The sequence below is a fragment of the Chlamydomonas reinhardtii genome, chromosome 7 (assembly GCF_000002595.2).
Source record: "Chlamydomonas reinhardtii strain CC-503 cw92 mt+ chromosome 7, whole genome shotgun sequence".
Lineage (NCBI taxonomy): Eukaryota > Viridiplantae > Chlorophyta > Chlorophyceae > Chlamydomonadales > Chlamydomonadaceae > Chlamydomonas > Chlamydomonas reinhardtii.
In genome coordinates, this window is record NC_057010.1 from 3,260,360 (window position 1) to 3,278,721 (window position 18,362).

An 18,362-nucleotide genomic window follows, 5' to 3' on the forward strand; every position below is an offset into this window, starting at 1 on the left:
CCCTGCCGCAGGGGCGGGAACAGCCGCGCGAAGGCCCTAGTGATACAGGGTGTCAATCTGCCCGCCCATTTCTTAGACGAGCGCAGTGGGCAAATGCATACTTAGTAGATATTGGTTTCAAGACATCACAGTCTAGCACTGTGCAGCACTCTCAATAGCGGGGTTCCAAACCTTCCAACTAGTTCACTACGCGTGGTGTGTTAGTCCCACTGCAGTACAACACAAATGGTACTGGTATGCTGCTTACAAGATTAAACGGCGAAATGGCTCGCGCGGAGCTTGGACTGGCATTACCGTAGCTCTTGGTCTAAATGGCCGATGAAGGAGCCCAGCACTGCTAGCTTTGGCCAAACGCCTGGTGAGCGTTTATTCGAGCTTCTTGCGCTCAGGACTGTCGCCGTGCTAGTCCAAATTTGACGTGCATACTCTCCATGTATCTGTGGTTGTAACCATGTTAAGCTGTAACACAATTGCTAATAGAACAAACGGAGCAGCCTTGAAAGTGCTGGTCGTCAGAATGCCAGGAATAACACTGGACATGTGCGTTTCCGAAGTATCAGCGACGTCTGCTGTCGCGGCACGTAAAACCAGAGTGACTTGCACAAGTTGCCGGTCTATGCCTGTGCCCCGTCGCCCTCACACGGCTCCTGCCTCGACCACATACACAGGTCGAAACACACGCTGGGGTCAGAGCCACGCTGCTGGGTGTAGCTGGCATCGCCTTTGATGCTACCCGGCCAGATCAGTGGGCCAGAAAGTGGCGGCAATGGCAGCAGCGCCGGTACCCGGCCAACCGGCGATGGCATTGCCGTCGCTGTGGGTGTCGGCTCGTCAACGGAGCGGCCCGCCACGCCGTTCATGTCGGGCCCCAGCGCCCACTTGCCACCGCCGCCGCTGGCGTCACTAGCGATGCCACCACCGCCCATACTCAGGGTGAGCCTTGCTGGCGGCATGGCTGGCAGCACGTCTGGCGGCGGCAGCCCCGCGGCGCCAGCCGCCCTGGGGGCAGGCAGTGGAGGCGGTGGAAATAGCAGCCCTAGCGGCCGCGGTTTCGCGCCCAGCCCCAGCGGCCGCGGTTTCCTTATGCCGGGCCCTAGCGGCCGTGTCAGCCACGCAGGTGTTGGCAACAGCCCCAGTGGCCTCGGCCTGGCCGCCAGTCCCAGCGGCGGCTGGACCAGCAGTGCTAACGGGGTCGGGGTCATCGGCGCAGGCGGGATGGGCGGCCGCATAAGCAATGGTGGAAATGGTCTCGGCATTGGAGCGACCGAGGCGGCGGTGGCACCTGTCGTGATGGCGACCGCGGAGGCGGTGGAGGCACTGGGCGGAGCAGGAGCTGGCGATGTGTCTGCGGCGACGCCCTCGAGCATGACAGGTGTAACGCCGCTGCTGAGCCGAGGCCGAGGCTGGCCCGCTGGCGACGACAGAATTGCAGGTGCTCTCCCCCAGACCACTGAAGGACTTGGCATTGGCAATGATGCAAGCAGCAGTGGTATACCCAGCCCAGCGCCGTCTACGGGCGGCGGTCCGGGTGTCGGCGGTGGTGCCATCAGTGGCCGCCACTGGATATCCGGCGCCGCCGCGCGGCTCAGCACAGGCAGTGGCGGCGGCACCAGCGCGGGCTGGTTGGGGGGTGCATCGGTTGCGTCCGCGACGGGCAATGAGCTGCCGTCTGGTTCGAGCATAGACATCTCCTCCATGGCCCGACTCGACAGCGACGTGGGGCCTCCGGAAGCACGCGGGATGGACCCGCCGACGCCATCGGCGCTGGCTGCAGCGGCGCCGTCGAGCGCAGCACCGGCGCTGACGCAGCTCCCCTTTCCGTCAGCCGGGCTTATCGTGACTGCGGCCATGGCCGCGGCGGGCGTCAGCCAGTCGGGCGACTCGGCAGTGACGCTGGCTCGGCAGTTGGGCGTAGGTGGTCATGAGGAGGACGGTGCCGCCGTTGCGCCGTCGGCGGACTCGACCACAGCGTTGCTTGGGATGGAGGCGTCAACGATTGCACGACACCTAGGCATTGGTGAGGGTGGACACGCTAGCATTGGGGAAGGACGGACGGGCAGCGACGGGGATTCTGACGGCGAGGTTGTGACACTGCGCCAAAGCGGTGCTGGCGCGAATGGCACTGCCGCCGCCTCTGCAGCTGCCGCTGCTGGGCAGCGGCCGATGACTTCACCAACTGCGCTCTTCGGCGAGGCGTCGCCGGCGTCACTGCCCATGCCATCAGCAGCCAGGGCTGCTAGCGCCGCAGGTGGGCCGCGCCCGGCACCGCCAACGCTGGCGGCAACTGCGACCGCGGCTACTGGTGGCGCCGGAGGTGGCGGTAACGCAGTGTCGTTTGGGCTGAGCACCAATGGAGGCGGGCGCGACAGCACCGACGGCGTCGGTGCAAGCAACAAGCGGCCGCCGCCCGGCACGCCGCGGCGGCCTCGCCCGGATGAGATCGGCCGCACCGAGTACCTCACCGGTTGTGAGTGACGGCGATACTGCACGTCCTCTCTTGCCCCGCTTTGCGCGCACTCCTTGCCACGTCCATTCCCTCACCGCCATCCACCACCCACAGCAACCGTAGAGGCACCGACGGCACTCCCATCCCTACTCAACTGTCCCCACAGGCCCGCCCCAGGGTCTCGAGTATCAGACCATCCTGCGCATCCACCAGCGTGCCATCCTGTGCGGCGCTGTGCGCAAGTGCGCGCGCCTTGGCGACGCCTTTGCGGGCGGCCGCTCTTTTCGTGGCCACCGCTCCTTTAAGGCCGCAGGCCACCGGTCGTTCAAGGCCGGGCGCCGACAAAGCATCGGCGGCGGCGCCAGCACCACGCCTGGCGGTGGCGCGAATGGCGGCGGCGGGGGGCGCGCCCCGGCATGGCTGCTGCTGAGTGGCGGCGAGGACGGCTACGTGCTGTGGGACCTGGGGCGCGGTCGGCCGCTGCTCATGTCGCTGGAGGAGTCAGGGCCGTGGGTGAGAGTCATGTGGAGAGAGAAGGGTTTCGGAGGTGGGGTGCCACAAGGATTGGCGGCTGGGTTCTGCAAGACATGGAGCAAGTTGCAGTTGCGGGATGGGAGGGAAGGGTAAACAACGAATGGGCACTGCGAGCTTTAGCGTTCCTGGTCATGAGCTTGCTATGAGAACAAAGCGCACGCCACGGGCGCACACCGCCGTCACGCCAAGAGGTGAAGCGAAAGGTGGTCGTTGATTGTTGCCTGAAAAGGAAATGTGTTGTGCCTGCCCCGCAGGCTGCGGCGTCAGCTGCTGCAACGCCGCCCCCGTTTGGTCCGGCACCGCCGCCGCCCGCTGCTGCTGCGGCAACGCTGGACAATGACCTGGAGCGGCGGTCATCAGTGAAGTGAGTTCCTGCCAGTGTTAACGCCGATGCAGTCCAGCGGCTGCAACGTTCGCGTCATGCGACTAGCACTTGAGCTCGTATCGTTATCGCTCCGAACATGGGCACTTCCTTCCTTCCGCCCGCAGCGTCGCTGTGCCCTCGGCCGCGCCCACTCGGCCACCGCCCACCAACATGGCTGCCTTCAAGCAGTACCTGTCCCTGAGGCGGCCGGGAGTGCCCACCACAGCAGCAGCCGCTGCCGCTGACACAGACTCGGACACAGACGACGAAAACGCAGACGACCCCCTGAGGCGAGCGCGCAAGGCCGCGCGGCTTGCGGCGGCGGGCGCCTACGCGGACGCCGCCACTGCTGCGGGAGCGCTGCCGAACGGCAAGTCGCCGCCGCAGGCAGCAAACATGCTCAAGGAGAGGACAATGCAGAGGCCAGGCGGCGCCAAGGCTGGCAGGCCGGGCTTTGGCGCCAACGGGCCGCCGTCAGCAGGCTTGCCGGGGATGCTGCACTCGAGCGGCGAGGAGAGCGGTGGCGAGGGCGGTGAGGAGGACGGCGCGGCGGCGGCGTGGCAGGGCGCCAGCTACCGCAACATGATCACGGCGGTGGCGTTTGTGAGCGACTACTCCTGGGCCACGTGCCACCCGGGCGGCGCCATCCGCGTGTGGCGGGCCAACACGGTGCGTGCGGCCCTACTACACAGGCTGCCCCATACTACCCTGGCTGATTGATTGTTTGAGGGGATGCAATGGGATGCAATGGGCCGCTGTATTTGACGGCCTCTCAGCCCTGCGGCGTCCCCCGCCACCGCCGCCGCGTGCACACAGCATAGCGGACCCACGCGGGGAAACGTATGGGATGGAGGGAAACGGGTGCGGGGCTGACTGAGTCGGGGAGCGGGGCGGGTGCAAATGAAGGGGCTGAAGCGCCCAATGCGGCTCCGTGTTCATAGCCATGTTAATCCCACCCACCCCTGAGCAGGACTACACGTCTGCCTTCTTGGAGCGCACGCTCACCGGCCACACCGGCTACATCAACAACATTGCCAGCTACTGCGGTGAGGCGTACGGGGATGTCTTCGAGCATGGCGAGACGCTGCGACTGGAGGGTGCGGCCTGACTACTGCAACACCGCGTACATGCCGCGAAAACAGCCGCGATACAGAACATTCGAGCCACTATGGCGGCGCTCTCCTGTCCATTTTCCATCACCAAGCACCGCCGCCACCACCCCGCCACCTGCAGGCGGGCGGCTGGCTGTGACCACGGGTCTGGACACCACGGCCCGTAGCTGGGACCTGACGGAGGGGCGCCAGATCGCCTGCTTCACGGAGCATGAAAACGAGGTGAGGGCATGCTGGGATGTGCTGGGATCCTACGGCATGCTGAGGGTTCAATCTGGCCGCACTGCGGAAGAGCCAAGAACCATGGTTGTAGGTCGGCATTATCCCCATGCGTCAGCCTGCGCAATGCCGTCCGCACCTGCATGCCACCGCTCTCCCCCCTTCCCCATGTGCCATTTTAGCATCGCTGTCTGTCAACCAATAGTGTCGGCACTCGGCAACCCCCTCTCCCGTGCCCGTCCCGCTCTTACCTAGGTGACGGCTGTGGCAGTGATGGACAGCGGCAAGATGGCTCTGACCACTGCCGAGGTGGTGCCCGAGGTGGCATCGGCCATGCTGTGGGACCCCAAGACAGGTACGTGCGCGCACCCGGGGGCAAGGGCATGGGTAAGCGCACCGGTAACGGACCGCACTGGGTGAGTAGGTGGAGGCATGCACGACCTCCATGGCAACTAGAGGCATGGGCGGAAGCTGTCATGCGCGCTCGCGGACACACAAACTCACGATCGCTTCCGTTACCTCTTCTTTATTTCGTGCTATCCTTCCTACGAAACTGTGCTTGTGTTAACTCTCAGGCAAGCTGTTCCACACGCTAGTGGGGCACCACGGCTGGCTGCACGGCGTGGCCCTCAGCGAGCGGCGCAAGATTGCAGTGGCGGTGGGCGAGCACGCCACGCTGTTCATTTGGAACACCGAGACAGGTGCGGGGCTGGTGGCTGATTGGCGGTGATGATGGGGCCCGCGGTCCTACTGTTCCGCTTCGTAAGTATTGGCATCGTCGTACGGCTGGTTGCGGATCGGCTTCAACCACCCTCCTTGGCTCCCGGCCTCCTCCCATGCAACCCAGGCAACCTGCTGCTGTCCAAGCGTGTAGCCAGTGACGGCGTGCAGCGCTGGGCTTCAATCAACAGCGACGGCAACTTCCTGTGCTTCGGCTCGGCGGTGAGAGCCGGGGGGAGCGGGAGCTGGCAGGAAAGCAGCGAGGCGTCACGGGCGATAACAACGTGCGCATCTGAAGTCGCACACGTCCACGCATGCACGCATGAGTCGCACAAATGTCGTTTTACAGCCACCGATACATCCGCATCCGCGCCGGTGCAGGAGGGTGTTGTGCGAGTGGTGGAGACCTACTATGGCTGCGAGCTGGCGCGTTTCGACAGCACCTGGGTGCGTTAATTTGTAGCACTGGCCTTGACATGGAAGGGCCGCGGTGGACGCTTGCGCTGCTGCCCGCATCACCTGTAAACCGATCACCTGCATGCTGCGTCCATTCATCACTAGGTGGATAACGAGTTCCACTCCATCAGCGCTTGCTTCTTCTGCGATGACGAGGTAAGCGGCCAGGGAGGACAGGACTGGAACGCCAGCCGTGCTGCACCGTGCATGCCGTCCCGGCATGCTTTGTTACCCGTGACCGGTGTCTTACACCGCACCCATCATCCCCCACCACACGTGTGCTGCCCGCTGCCCCCGCAGCTGCACGACGACCCCGAGCACTGGAACAACAAGTTCCTGTCGCTCAAAAGCGATGGCCAGGACGTGAGTACCGCACATGTGGTAGGGGCTGTGGCGGGGCCGGTGGTGACGATGTGCGATGTGCCCATCCTGAGCAACGGACAGTTGGGCACGGACAGCAGGTACCTACAATGGTGGCTAGCTTCCTGCTCGCATTCCGCATCAAGAACTCGTCCGCCCGCCCGCCGTGTCTTATCTGCTCAGGTCAAGCGGCTGTTTGGGTCACTCGACGCGGCGCCAGCCACCCTGGCCCGTACCATCTCCACCAAGACCGGCGGCGCAGTCGTCCCCGGCGGCGGAGCCGGTGGTGGCGGTGGCGGCGGCGGGGCTGGCGGGCCGCCCGGCATCGCCACCTCCGCCATGAGCACGCTCATCCCGCCCCGCGGCGGCGACCACGGCAATCGCAGCATGATCCGAAGCAAAATGGTGCACAGCGTGCGGGCGGCTGCAGCCATGTAGGTGGTTTGGCGCCCGGATTGCGCGGGACTTGCACGGGATTTGCGGGCAACCTCTTGCGTAACGAATGCTGATAGTACGATATACATGTTAATTCATTTTCACGTTTGCGTTGCCGTGACTGGCTGCATGCAGCGCCGCCATCGGCCGCGCGGCGGCAGCGGGCGCCATGTCCGACGACGGGCACTCGGACTTCGACGATGAGCTGCTGATCGACGAGGACGACCCCGACCTGCTGCCGGACACCGAACCAACCGCCAACGGTGCCGGAGGCGGCGACCGGGCCGCCGCCCTCGCCCGCGCACGCCAAAGTGGCGGTGGGGCCCCACCCAACGCCGCCTCCGCGGCCTCCACATCCATGTTCACCTTCGGCAACCTGCGCAGCCGTATCGGTGGGGGCACGGGCGACAGTGCCAGCAACAACACAAGCAACGGCGCCGAGCCGAGTAGCCCCGGCGCCGGGAACTACAAGTCCATGGGCCTTAAGGCGTCGGTGAGGGCCATGGCGGCGTCGCACGGCGCCGGCAGTCGCCGGGTGACACCTCTGCCCCGGCAGCTGGAGCGAGTCAACACAGCCAACAAGGTCAAGCGGGTGAGTGGATGTTTGGAGTCGGGCTGTAGCAAAGATGCCTTGTGTGCCTGCCTGCTTTGCGTTCATCAATGCAGCCTCATGTCACATACGGTAGTCGCCTTTGTCCATACAATTTACTTGCCCCGAAACACGCGCAGCTGCCGGCGACACAGCCAAAGGCCAAGGAGCCCGCCGCGGGAGGCAAGGCAGCACGCTTTGCTCTCCCCGCCGACGCCGACGACGAGCCCAGCCAGCCCTCCGTGGACGGCGCAAACAGCAACGGCGGCGGCAGCGATGCCGACACGCTGGCGACCGCGGCCTCGCCGCTCAGCCGCACCCGCTTTGCGCCCAACGCCGCTTTGCCCAGCGCCAACTCGGACTCTGACAAGGACGCAGGGGCCAAACGCGCCTCCTCAGTGGCGCCGTCGCCCCCCGGCGCCGCCAGCAATGGGCTGCTCGGCCCGCCATCAACGCTGCCTAGCGTGGCGGCGCACCTGCCCTCGCAGCCCATGCGGCCCTTCGCAAAGATCAAGTCGATGGCTCGTGGAGCGGGGCCGGCGGGGCTGCCGGGCGCGGCCGCTAACGCGGCTGCGTCCAAGGACAGCCCCCTAGTAGCGGCGAAGGAGGCAGCAGGAGGCGGTGGAGGCGGAGGTGGTGTGCCGGTGGGGTCCCACCATCCAGTGGTGCGGCTCAGGACGGGCACGGGGATGAGCGGCGATAGCATCAGCCGCAAGCGGCTGCACCAGGTGAACGTGCTGTCGCGGCGGAAGCTGGGGGAGCTGCTGAGTGGTGCGTTTACTTCCTGTGCGTGGAAGCCTCAGCACACGTGTGCGCAACTTTGCATTGTCTTGCCATAGCTGGGTGCTTTCCCAACTGCCTAAGCGTCTGTGCTCACCCTGCCTCTTCAGGGCGGCGGCAACAGCTCGCGACCCAACAGCGCTGGCAGCGCGGCGGGCAGTATTGGGGGCGCCCGCCACGGCACGCTGGGCGGCGGCGGCAGTGCGCAGGGTGGGCTGGGCGGCGGCGTGGCGCGCAGCGGCCCCAGCGGCGCCAACCTGCAGGAGCTGCTGGCGGAGCGGTGGGTGCTGGGCTGCGTGGGACTGATTGGCTGGAGTGACTTCTGGCTGGTCCAGGACTGGGTTGGCCCCCACGGTTGGCCCCTGATGTCACATTAGCTCCCCGGAATCTCAAAGTCCCTGGCCCTGCTTTCCGATGCTCTGGCCTCCCTCTCGGCCGCTGCTGGTCCACGTTCATGCACGCAGTGACGCCACAGAGCTGGAGATGTCGCCCTTTGGCCGCCGCATCGTGTCGTTGTCGGGCGACGGCACCGTGCGCGTGTGGAGCCTACTGGGCGTGTCGGTGCGCCGCGAGCTGCCGCGCCACCCCGAGATGGTGAACGAGGTGGCCATCAGCCGCGACCGCAGCCTGGTGGTTACCGTCACAGAGAACGAAGGTAGGCAGCGCACGTGCGTACATGAGTGCCAGCGAGCGCAAGGGAAACACACACGTGTGTGTCTGCGCTCAAGCAGTGGGTATGTGTGCAACAGGACGCACGTAACGACAATCTAGCATGCTGGAGGGCCACAGCTTGGGTGCATGGGGCACGCCTACACACACCGCATACATGGCCTGTGCTTTGCCCTGTCCTTGTGCTCCCCTGGACACGCCAGGCTGCCTCCGCGCCTTTTCGCTGTCCACGGGCCACCTGGTCACCACGGTTCCGGCGCACGTGGGCTTCGACTGCGACGGAGTGGCGCTCAGCGATGACGCGCGGCTGGTGGGGCGCGGGGCGGGGCGGGTGGGCGGGGCAGGCAGGCGGGTTGGGTGGGCGGCTTGGGGGGCGAGGCGCGAGGCCAGGGCCGCCGGCTTTGGAGCCGGCTTTGGATGCGCGCCAGGATTCAATTTTGCGTGTGGCTCATCCATCTACACCCACTGAAATCCCGCCTGTGACATCACTTACAAATACCGAACGCTGCCTCTGACACTTTCTGCAAATCATGCACTGCCTTGCGATCTCAATCCAGGTGTCGTACGACCCGTACACTCGCGACTACGAACTGGAGGGTACGGCGGTCACCTGCTCTGACGACACGACCATCAAGATCTGGGACCTGTCCAAGAAGGGCGGGCCCGCGTGCGTGCGGGTGAGCACGGAGGCGTGTTGGGTGTCTAGAAAGCTGTAGGCTCAATGAGGGACCTGTTTGCTTGAGAAGCCTCGGCGCTGATAACCACACGGTCACGGCCCTCCATTTCATTCTCCACTCTGCCACCGCCCAAAACCTCCTTTCCGTGCTCCTCTCCTTGTTCTTCGCTGCTTCGTCGCAGATATTGTACGGCCACGCGGGGGGCGTCACGGGCGTGTGCTGGGTCCCCGGATCCAGCCGCGTGCTAAGTGTGGGCGAGGATCGATCCGTGCTGGAGTGGGAGGCGGGGCCAGCGGGCGGCAGCGCCCCCGTGGCGCGCATGGACCATGTGCACGAAGACGCCATCATCGCAGTGGTGGTGGGTGCCTCGGCTTCATGCGAGGGTCTGACGTTCTCGTGATATACTATTATTGTTTCCACCATTCCTGGCAAGCAACAAGAGACAAGGAGAAGTAGTCAAAGTGGTGGTGATGGTGGCGGTGCCTGCTGCATCGTCGTGATTGATTGGTATGGCAGCCGGCACCATCGGCCGCACACCCGATCGCACGCCCGCCGGCACGCACACGTAGACACACCCCACACACACACAAATGCCATGCTCGCGCACGCAGACCTCGCACGACGGCCGGCGCGCTCTGACCTGCTCCATGGACCGCACCGCCCGCCTGTGGGAGCTGCTGCCCACACGCGGCTCCACCTCGCGCGTGCCCGTGCCCGCGCTGGCACATGTAGCGCCCGCCTCGACCTCAGCCGCCATAGCCGCCGCGGCAGCCGCGATCGGCGGCCCCGCGGCGGGCGGCGCCGGCGCTCTAGAGCCGCAGGCGGCGTCGCGGTCCGAACTGCATCGCTTCACGCACGACAACAGCGTCATTCACGGGGCCTTCTCGCCGGACGGGCGCCACATCGTGACGTGCGGCGCGGACTGCACCGTGCGCGTGTGGGACGCGGACAACGGTGCGTGCGCGCAGGGCAGGTAGTGGGCCTGTGAAGTGAGGCCTGTTTCGTGCAGGGACAAGGCACGTTCCAAGAGCTCCATGAAGAGACCAGGCCACCCGTCGCAGCATGTCTCACCACACGTGCATCGGCCATTTCTCGGTCCCGACCACATCACATCGCGCCTCGCAGGCAAGCAGCTGATGTGCTTTGAGGGCCATTCGCGCACCGTGACGCGCTGCCTGTACCTCAACAGCTACGTGGTGGCCACTGCCTCACGCGACGGCACCATCCGCTGCTGGGATGTGCAGGTGGGGCTGGCGGCCTGCATAGACCTTGCAGTGGGAAGTGTCGGATGGTCGCGCAGTGCCGGATTGCCTCCATGCTGCACCCATTCCACTTGCTCGCGCCAACGTCTTTCTATCTTACCCACTCCCTCACTGCCCTAATCCGCCCCTTCCACCACAGCGCAAGCGCCGGCTGCCCTCTGTGGCTCCGCCCTTTGCTCTGGAGGCGGATTCGTTTGAGGCTATGGTGCTGCTGCCCAGCCAGCGCTGCGGCTACGGCTTCCCCGAGGTGCTGGCCAGCCTCACAAGTGGCCGAGTGGTGGTGAGTGCAGGAGGCGTGCGTAGAGACAGTAGGGATGTAGCCACGCGGGTGGCGGTCGGTTGGAGTTAGCTTGTTGGCAGTGCTGGGTTGGTGGCATGTTTCAGCTGGAGCCACACGCCAGGTGCCTCCACCTGCCCACTGCAGATCCCACACACAACCCGCGCCCTTTAGTGGCCTTGGAAGCAATCTGCTTCATATTCAAATTGGTTTGGGTCACACCACACCTCCCTCCCTCCCTGCCAGGTGTACGACCCCACCTACCGCCAACCGCTGCCGGAGCAGCTGCTGCTGCAGCTCAACCCCGACCTGGAGCTGCTCGGGCCGCCCGACGTGGAGGTGCGTGTGTGCGTGTGTGTGTGCGTGTGTGTGTGTGTGTGTGTGCCTGTGCGTGTGTGTGTGTGTGTACGTGTGTGTTTTAGGAAAGCACACGGGAAAGCGAGCGTGCGTGTGTATGTGCGGAGGCGGCTGGGGGCATTGCTGACGGCTTGGGGTACTCAGTGGCCTGAAGGCCGTAGCTTCCGTGCTTCCGTTGCCGTCTCTTTACCCTGCATTATGCACGTGCCTCCGCCTCTGCCCCCAGGACCTTGTGGTGGACTTCCCCGGACTACTGGTGATGCCCATCCGCGACGGCAACACCATGCTGCACATGTGAGATCTCGCCCGGTTACCAGCATTCGTAAAGCAAGCAGCGCCCCACGCAAGCTGCACATCCTCGCCCCGTGCCTCAGCTCCGCATTGCAACACATGCCCAGACCCACAAGGACCTACACCTCAACACAATGTTCCTGTGCCTCCCTCCCACCACTTTCCTACGCAGGGCGGCTATGTCGGGCGACTTTGTGCTGCTGCGGGCGCTGCTGGCCGGCATTGCCGGCAGCGCCGCAGCCGGAGGCAGCGGCGGCGGTCCCAGCCGCTCCCAGGCCAATGACGCGGCGGCGGCGAACGGCTACGGCTACTACGGCTTTGCGCCGCCGCTGCCCCTCAACTTCGTGGGCCAGACGCCTCTGGACTTGGCGGTGGCGGCAGGCCACAGGCGTTGTGCGGAGCTGCTGCTGGGCACGGAGCTGTGCCGGCCGCCGGAGCAAAGGCTGGCGGTGCTGCGGGTGAGTCGGTGGCGGTGGTGATGGTGGCGGTTGCAGTTGTGGCCGTGGCGGCGGGGTTGTGGAGTGAAGATGCTGGCGATAGATGGTGATGACTACAGTAAATGGCGAAGACTGGAAGTTATGCAGGATGGCTTTGACTTGACATGACGCCAACGCCCACACACACACACACTATCGCGGTTCGCCACCCTCACCGCCCCCTTCCTCCGCAGGCCTGGAACATGCTTGCGGAGGAGATGCCCACACTGCTAGTGACCTTCCTCAAGGTGTGGGGTGGGGAGAGGAACTAGAAGCGGGGCGTGCCGCAAACCCAAGAGCGGGGTGTTCAACAATGTCAGGGGATGTAGTGTCGCACATGCGACCCGCTGGACGCTCCTACCTCAAGCTCGGTCTAGATATGCCGTGGAATTACACCAACATCCCTTTCTTGCTTCCTCCTCCCACTAACCTTCCCACCCACCACCACACCCTACCCCCTATTTCGTCGGGCTCTGCATATAACCCCCCTAGGCACTGAGCCTGGACCCTGTGACTGGTCTGGAGGAGGATGTGCTGTTTGCGCCCATGCGAGCCGCGGACGAGGTGATGACTCAGGGCGCTGAGGACCTGGCGGCGGCGGACCTGTGGCTGGACCACGTCAACCAGCTGAGAGAGGACCTGGAGAGGCTGCCCTGGTGGGTGGGGGAGACGGCGGGGTGGGTGGGCGGGGCTGCTGGGGATGGCGGATACAGAAGGAGGGTATTGGTGATTTCCAACGCCGAATGTAAGGTCAAGAGCCGGGGTGCTTGACGCTGTGGCGTGATACTGTGCCGGGATGGTTTAGGGTTGGTTTGAGCTGGCACTGGGGATGTTGAAATTACTCCGTCGCCTACGGACGGCTAACCCCCGCATATGTGCCTGCAGGTACGCGCACGTGTGGCCGCTGCGACACTGGATGCGCGACTACCGCGAGAAGCCCACGCGCCCCTCCATCGCGGGCCTGCCCTATGTGGCGCTGTCGGCACGGAACATGGAACACTCGCCACTGGGCGTGCTTGTGCAGCACGGCCTCAGCCAGGTGGGAGTGTGCGTGTGCGTGTTTGTGTGTGTTTGTGTTGTAAGTACCAGCCTCAACTAAACGAGAACGGGGGTGGGTGGGTGTGAGTGTGGATGGGTAACGGAGTGGAGCACATGTGGGTGCGGGAAGGGGCGGCTGGCTCTGCAGGGTGCCAAAAGTGAGACCGGGGGCGGGTACGGCGTCAATCAAGGTACGATATGCGGGTGTCAGGTCTCAGGCTCAGGGCAGGTCGGGGTTCTCGGGCTCAAGGCTTTGCTTGCAGGTCTTTGGCACGCTTGCAAGCAGCTCCGCAACCGCCCACACCCGGTACAGGCCCTGGCCAGTGATGTGATGTACGCGGTGTTGTTCTACAAGTGGGAGTCCTTCGCGAGGACCATCTTCATGAAGGTGCGGGAACGGGCTAGCGGCCGTGGTCCGACCCGGGTGCTGGATTGCTGGTCCTGCTCGCGCAACGCTGCCTGACCGCCTCGTCTGCATGACGTCAGCAGGCATACGCTTACCCGCGCCAGCAAACGCTCCTGCCCCAAACACGTCCAGCCTCCCGCCTCCTCAACTCTCCTCCCCTTTCCCCCATTCTCAGGAGTCTCTTGTGTTCATCGCCTTCCTGGCCCTGTACCTGGTGGCCAGCACCATGTCTGTGCTGCAGTCCCCACACGTGCGCTTCGAGGAGCTGTACGACATGAGCAGGTGGCAGAACATCGTGAGTGCAGGAGGCTGGCGTCAGCAACATCAGGAGGGAATGGGCGCCTGTTTGTGTGCCTGCTCGTGTCCTGAGCCGCTCGATCTCGGCAGACATCCGCAGTTCCCACCCTCTTCGCTGCTAGACTGTTTCAATACCCTCCGTGTGCTCCGCCCTGCCCTGCCCCAATCCACCCGCCCCACCCCACCTGACGTCTCGCCCCGCCCCGCCGTCCGGTGTGTAGATCCGTGTGGTGCTGGAGGCGGTGGTGGCGCTCATGGCCCTACACGACATATACGGCGAGGTCACCGAGGTGCGTGACTGCACGACAATGGACAGGCACACCTTAATGCCGTACGCTGGTGTGTCCCGTCGTAAGCAGCGTGCATGGGTGCTGCGTCTCTGTCCTCGCTCATTCGTGTTCGCGGTTCAAGGAGTGAGGGACGCTGACATAGCACTTGGCTATCATCGCCTCCTTCGTCTTCATCTGTTGTCAGGTGGTGAACGCGGGCTGGTACATGTACCTGACCGGCAGTCAGGGAAGCTGGAACGGCATTGAGATGAGCTCATGCATTGGCATACTGCTGGCATTTGGGCTGCAGGTGCGTGCCCTGGATGGCCCACGGGTTGGGGCAGGGCTGAAATGTAGGGCTAACGTGCAGGGCTACTGTGCGGCCGCCTTGAAGATGGACAAATTGAAAGAGGGGGAGTGGGGGTGCGTGAGCATCAGCGCATGTCGTGCCAATAGCACAGCATGTAGAACCTCGCTGCTGAACCTGACTGGCTTGCCGCCACGTGTCTGTGCTGCGGTCTTCCTGTTAGTAACCTGCCCCTCTGCACCCCCACCTCTGCCTCCCACAGCTGGGCTCCTTTGAGGGCGGCTCGCGCTTCATGATGTCGCTCACCACCATCCTGCTGGGGCTGCGGCTGCTCAAGGTGCGTGTATATGTGTGTACGTGTGAAGGGGTTGTTGTAGATACCAGACCAAACTGAACCGAACCCAATGCAAGAGGTGGGTGGCTTCAGGCTCTAGGTCTCGCTATTTGGGCCTGACTTCGGCTAGACCCCTGTCCTGACTACCTCTGGGCTGCCCTGCGCTGCCTTGCGCTGTGTCTCCAGGTGGCCTCCGGCCCCGAGCACACCGGCGTGTTTGTGCAGGCGCTGCTGCGCATCGTGGCCAACCTGCGCTTCTTCATCCTGATCCTGGTGGTGCTTGTGCTTACCTTCAGCTTCGCCTTCTGGCAGGTGCGCTTGCCGTACCCCGCCTTCAAGGCAGGGCGGTGGGAGGCGGGCGGCGGTGCAGTGCCGTGGATTGCAGTGCGGAGGGTTTGATAACCGTCCCGGCCAGCTCCCTCCTGCACTCTCGGTTGCGTGTGTCATCCTCCTGCCTGCTCACTGACGTTCATGCGCCCCCGCCCGCCGGCTACCGACCCCATGCCAACCTGTAGATCATGTCCATCGACCTGCCGCAAAATGAGGACCACCGCGATGGCCAGGACTTCGACACGCTGGGGAACACAATCGTCCAGGCGTACGCGTAAGTGTGTTTGTGACAGGGATCTGACGTTCCTGAATCTGGAGTGTGGGCTTCACACGCACAGGCACCGCTGCTTTCTACAGTCCCTGACACGCAGGCCCTCCCTTGCACACCACTACAGGCTGGGTGTGATTGGCCAGATGGACGGCAACATCGGCCAGGACTTTGCCTGGCGGCCGTGGGTGCAGGTGGGTGTCTTCATAAGGACAATTCAATGAAGTGGAGTCCGGGGCATGTCATGACACAGACGTGGACAAAGGAGCCCCTTGTTCACAACCGTCGTGACCCACCCATTGCGAAGCTAGTTACCGCACACACCTCAGCCTCACCGACATCGCCGGACTTTCCATACCGTGTCCTCACGTGCCATGTATGCGCTTGCCTGCCTGCGTTGCCTGCCTGCCTACCTGCCTGCCTGCTTGCCTGCCCAGGTTCTTGCTCTGACATACACCTTCCTCGTTACTGTCATCCTGCTCAACCTGCTGGTAGCGGTCATGAGCGACACATACAGGTACAGCAGGGATGAGGTCTGGAGGTGCCTGTGGGGTCTGGGCTGCCTGTACTACTGCCAGTAGGGGGGAGGGCGTGTCCCTCAGCCCCGTTGAAACGGTCCCGAAAAATGCCAATGAGGGCCTGAGCGGCTGCGGGCGGGGGCCGGGGCCAACAAGCCCTCATGCCTCATGGGTGCCAGCGGGTGTGCGTCTGGGACGATCTCATGTGCCCAGTGGCGAAGTGCCTTGCGAGGGATGTCTTCTCCTGTCGCCCTCGCTTCGTTGCCGTGCCCGCCCTCGTCTCGCCCGCTACAAGGCTGCTTGCTGCCTGCGGGTGCTGCCTGCGCTCCCCACAGCGTTGTCAAGGAGCACGCCCGCTCCGAGTGGCTGCTGCTGCGCGCCAAGCTGATCCTGGAGATTGAGTCCAGCCTGCCAGACGGGTTCTTCAAAGACACGCAGAGGTCGTGCCCGCGCTGGCTGCACTGTCTCAAGGTGCGTGCGGTGGGGTGGGGTATACGGGCTATGGAGGGTGGGTGCGACTTTGCTCCAAACCCAGTACACCGACAGAGCACAGCGGCGCCTTGGTCGCGCTTTTAACCTTTTGGCTGAATTTGGCGGCTCGCACTACATCTGCGCACGCGTATTGACAGGTGGACTCGTCTGGCGGGCGGCGCGGCGACGAGAGCCTTATAGAGAGCATGCGCGGGCCCATCGCCCGCAATGTGCTCAACACAGACCTCAAGCAGGTGCGTCTGTGCGCGGATGGGGTGCGTGATGGGCATGGAGGAAGCGCTGTGTCGGCACACCTTCCAGCTTTACAGGCCACTGTGAGGCCTTGCGTCGGCTTTGAGAACGCGGCGAACACGTTTCAAGGCGCTGCATGTAACTACAAACGCGCACATGAACGCACACTCTCTCTGTCTGCCCCTCCACTCCACACACCACCAGACCGAGAGCCGGCTGGTGGACGAACTGCACGACGTGCGCGACACGCTGCGGCTGTTGCACGCCGACGTGGGTACATTGCGCACCGCGCTGGCGGCAGGCGGCGTGTCGCTGCCGGTCGGCGGCGCCTCCGCCAACCCCATCTACGCGCCCCTGGGCGTGGGGGGCACCAGCCAGCGCTTTGGCAGCAGCACCGTAGGCGGTGGTGGCGGTGGTGGTACGCTGGCTGGGCTGTTCGGAGGAGGCCCGGCTGGCGGCAACGGCCCGGGCAGTGCGGCGATGCCGGCCTGGAGCAGCAGTGGCGGCGTGGGGTCTGCGGCGGTGGGCTTCAACGCGCGGCTTCAGAGCCCGCCTGTGGTGCGGCTCACCAGCCTCAGCAGCGAGCGCGGGCTGCGCATCGGGTCCACCTCGACCTCGCGCCACTCGCTGTTTGATCGCGACAGCCGCAAGCACCTGTATTGAGCAGGCGGCGAGGGCGTCGGCCTCGCTGAATGAAGCGGCGGGTGCGCGGGTGGTTTTGGGTCCTGGCTTGCAGATGTGGATGCGGTGGAGCCGGGCAAGGGCGTGCTCCCGATCTTTGTCCTACACGGATTTGGGCGGCAAGTTGCAACGCTGTGCAAGTAGGCTGAGCTAACGGCCAGGCTCCTTGCTTTAAAACCATTGAGACAGAAGAAAAATCATACTAGCGCTCCGCCCTCCCGGTAGCAGCGTGTTGAGTACCTCTTTCACCTCTTGAGTACCGTGGTTGCACCCAGGGGCGGTGTGCCTCATCCCGTTGAGACAATACGCGGTACCGTGCAGGCAGACAGTTTGAGTTCATTTGTCGCACTACGGTCGGACATTGAGCCGAAACCAGGCTTGCCGATGGCTTGATGGCCCATGTGGCTTGGATGCACACTGGGAGAGACGACGTCCTCACTTTGGCTCTATTGCACATGCTGTGACCTAAGCCCACATGCCTTTACGGATTGGGCTTCTGTTTGCTTTTCGTTGTACGCCAGTGCATGGGGGGCCGCATGCATTCATCTACGGACGGCGCCATTACAGCTTGAGGATTAGGACGCGGAACAGTGGATGCCAGGCGCGAGATTAAACTGCAATTGTGAGTGGTGGGTTCAGACACGGGACTGGAGTTCGCTGTTGCTTCTTTCTTCATAACAAGTCGGACGGGATGGCGTGTGCATGGGCTAGATTTACTCACATTTTGTTCGTCTGAACTTGCTGGCACTGTTTCTACACAGAGGACACGACAAAGCATCCATTCGCCTTCTCGTTGTTGTATCCATGTGAGTGCAAGAGTATACTTCAGGGCAGACCCCAGGAAACACCTGGCTGTTGTTTAACCTGGTTCCAGAGCTGTTGCATGGAGCCAGGGCGTAGCTGTCACTCAACCTGCACGTGGCAGGCGTGCAGTAGGGTAGCTCTGGGCCTCAGGCCGTGGGGTTACCGTGTTCATCAAGATACGCTTGTGTAACGTAATCAGTGAATGTGTTGAGCGTAGGTTTGACGATTGGAGCACTGGAGTGTTTGCATGGTACTGTGGTCCGACCGGAAAGGCCAGTGGCAGGCAACCCAGGGGCTGCTGTAAACCAAGCAGTAGGCCCCGCGAGTAGGCCCTGATGACGAGATAACCACCCTTGGTGCAGC

At 63.9% G+C, this 18,362-nt stretch overlaps 1 protein-coding gene across 1 annotated transcript; it reads left to right on the forward strand.

Annotated features, from left to right (window-relative positions):
* The first annotated feature begins 114 nt into the window (after nt 1-114).
* Nucleotides 115-18,356, forward strand: CHLRE_07g334300v5 (uncharacterized protein). Its single transcript, XM_043064241.1, has 42 exons — nt 115-358; nt 669-2,467; nt 2,613-2,959; nt 3,235-3,344; nt 3,470-4,013; nt 4,315-4,390; nt 4,578-4,678; nt 4,931-5,030; nt 5,251-5,376; nt 5,523-5,617; nt 5,777-5,842; nt 5,957-6,007; nt 6,152-6,214; nt 6,395-6,645; nt 6,782-7,238; nt 7,376-7,963; nt 8,126-8,295; nt 8,480-8,670; nt 8,888-8,994; nt 9,242-9,361; nt 9,543-9,719; nt 9,973-10,315; nt 10,487-10,605; nt 10,763-10,903; nt 11,147-11,239; nt 11,484-11,551; nt 11,721-12,006; nt 12,219-12,272; nt 12,517-12,680; nt 12,910-13,063; nt 13,376-13,450; nt 13,644-13,763; nt 13,987-14,055; nt 14,240-14,344; nt 14,604-14,678; nt 14,862-14,987; nt 15,191-15,279; nt 15,401-15,467; nt 15,711-15,790; nt 16,127-16,262; nt 16,421-16,516; nt 16,719-18,356. The coding sequence occupies exons 2-42, from the start codon at nt 727-729 to the stop codon at nt 17,175-17,177; spliced, it is 8,400 nt and encodes a 2,799-aa protein (XP_042922809.1). The 5' UTR covers nt 115-358; nt 669-726; the 3' UTR covers nt 17,178-18,356.
* The last annotated feature ends 6 nt before the right edge of the window (nt 18,357-18,362 follow it).

Coding starts and splice junctions, on each gene's coding strand:
- CHLRE_07g334300v5 (XM_043064241.1), top strand. CDS start 727: ATGCTACCCGGCCAGATCAGTGGGCCAGAAAGTGGCGGCAATGGCAGC. Junction 10,904..11,146: donor TCACAAGTGGCCGAGTGGTG/GTGAGTGCAGGA, acceptor CCTCCCTGCCAG/GTGTACGACCCCACCTACCG. Junction 14,988..15,190: donor TCAGCTTCGCCTTCTGGCAG/GTGCGCTTGCCG, acceptor GCCAACCTGTAG/ATCATGTCCATCGACCTGCC.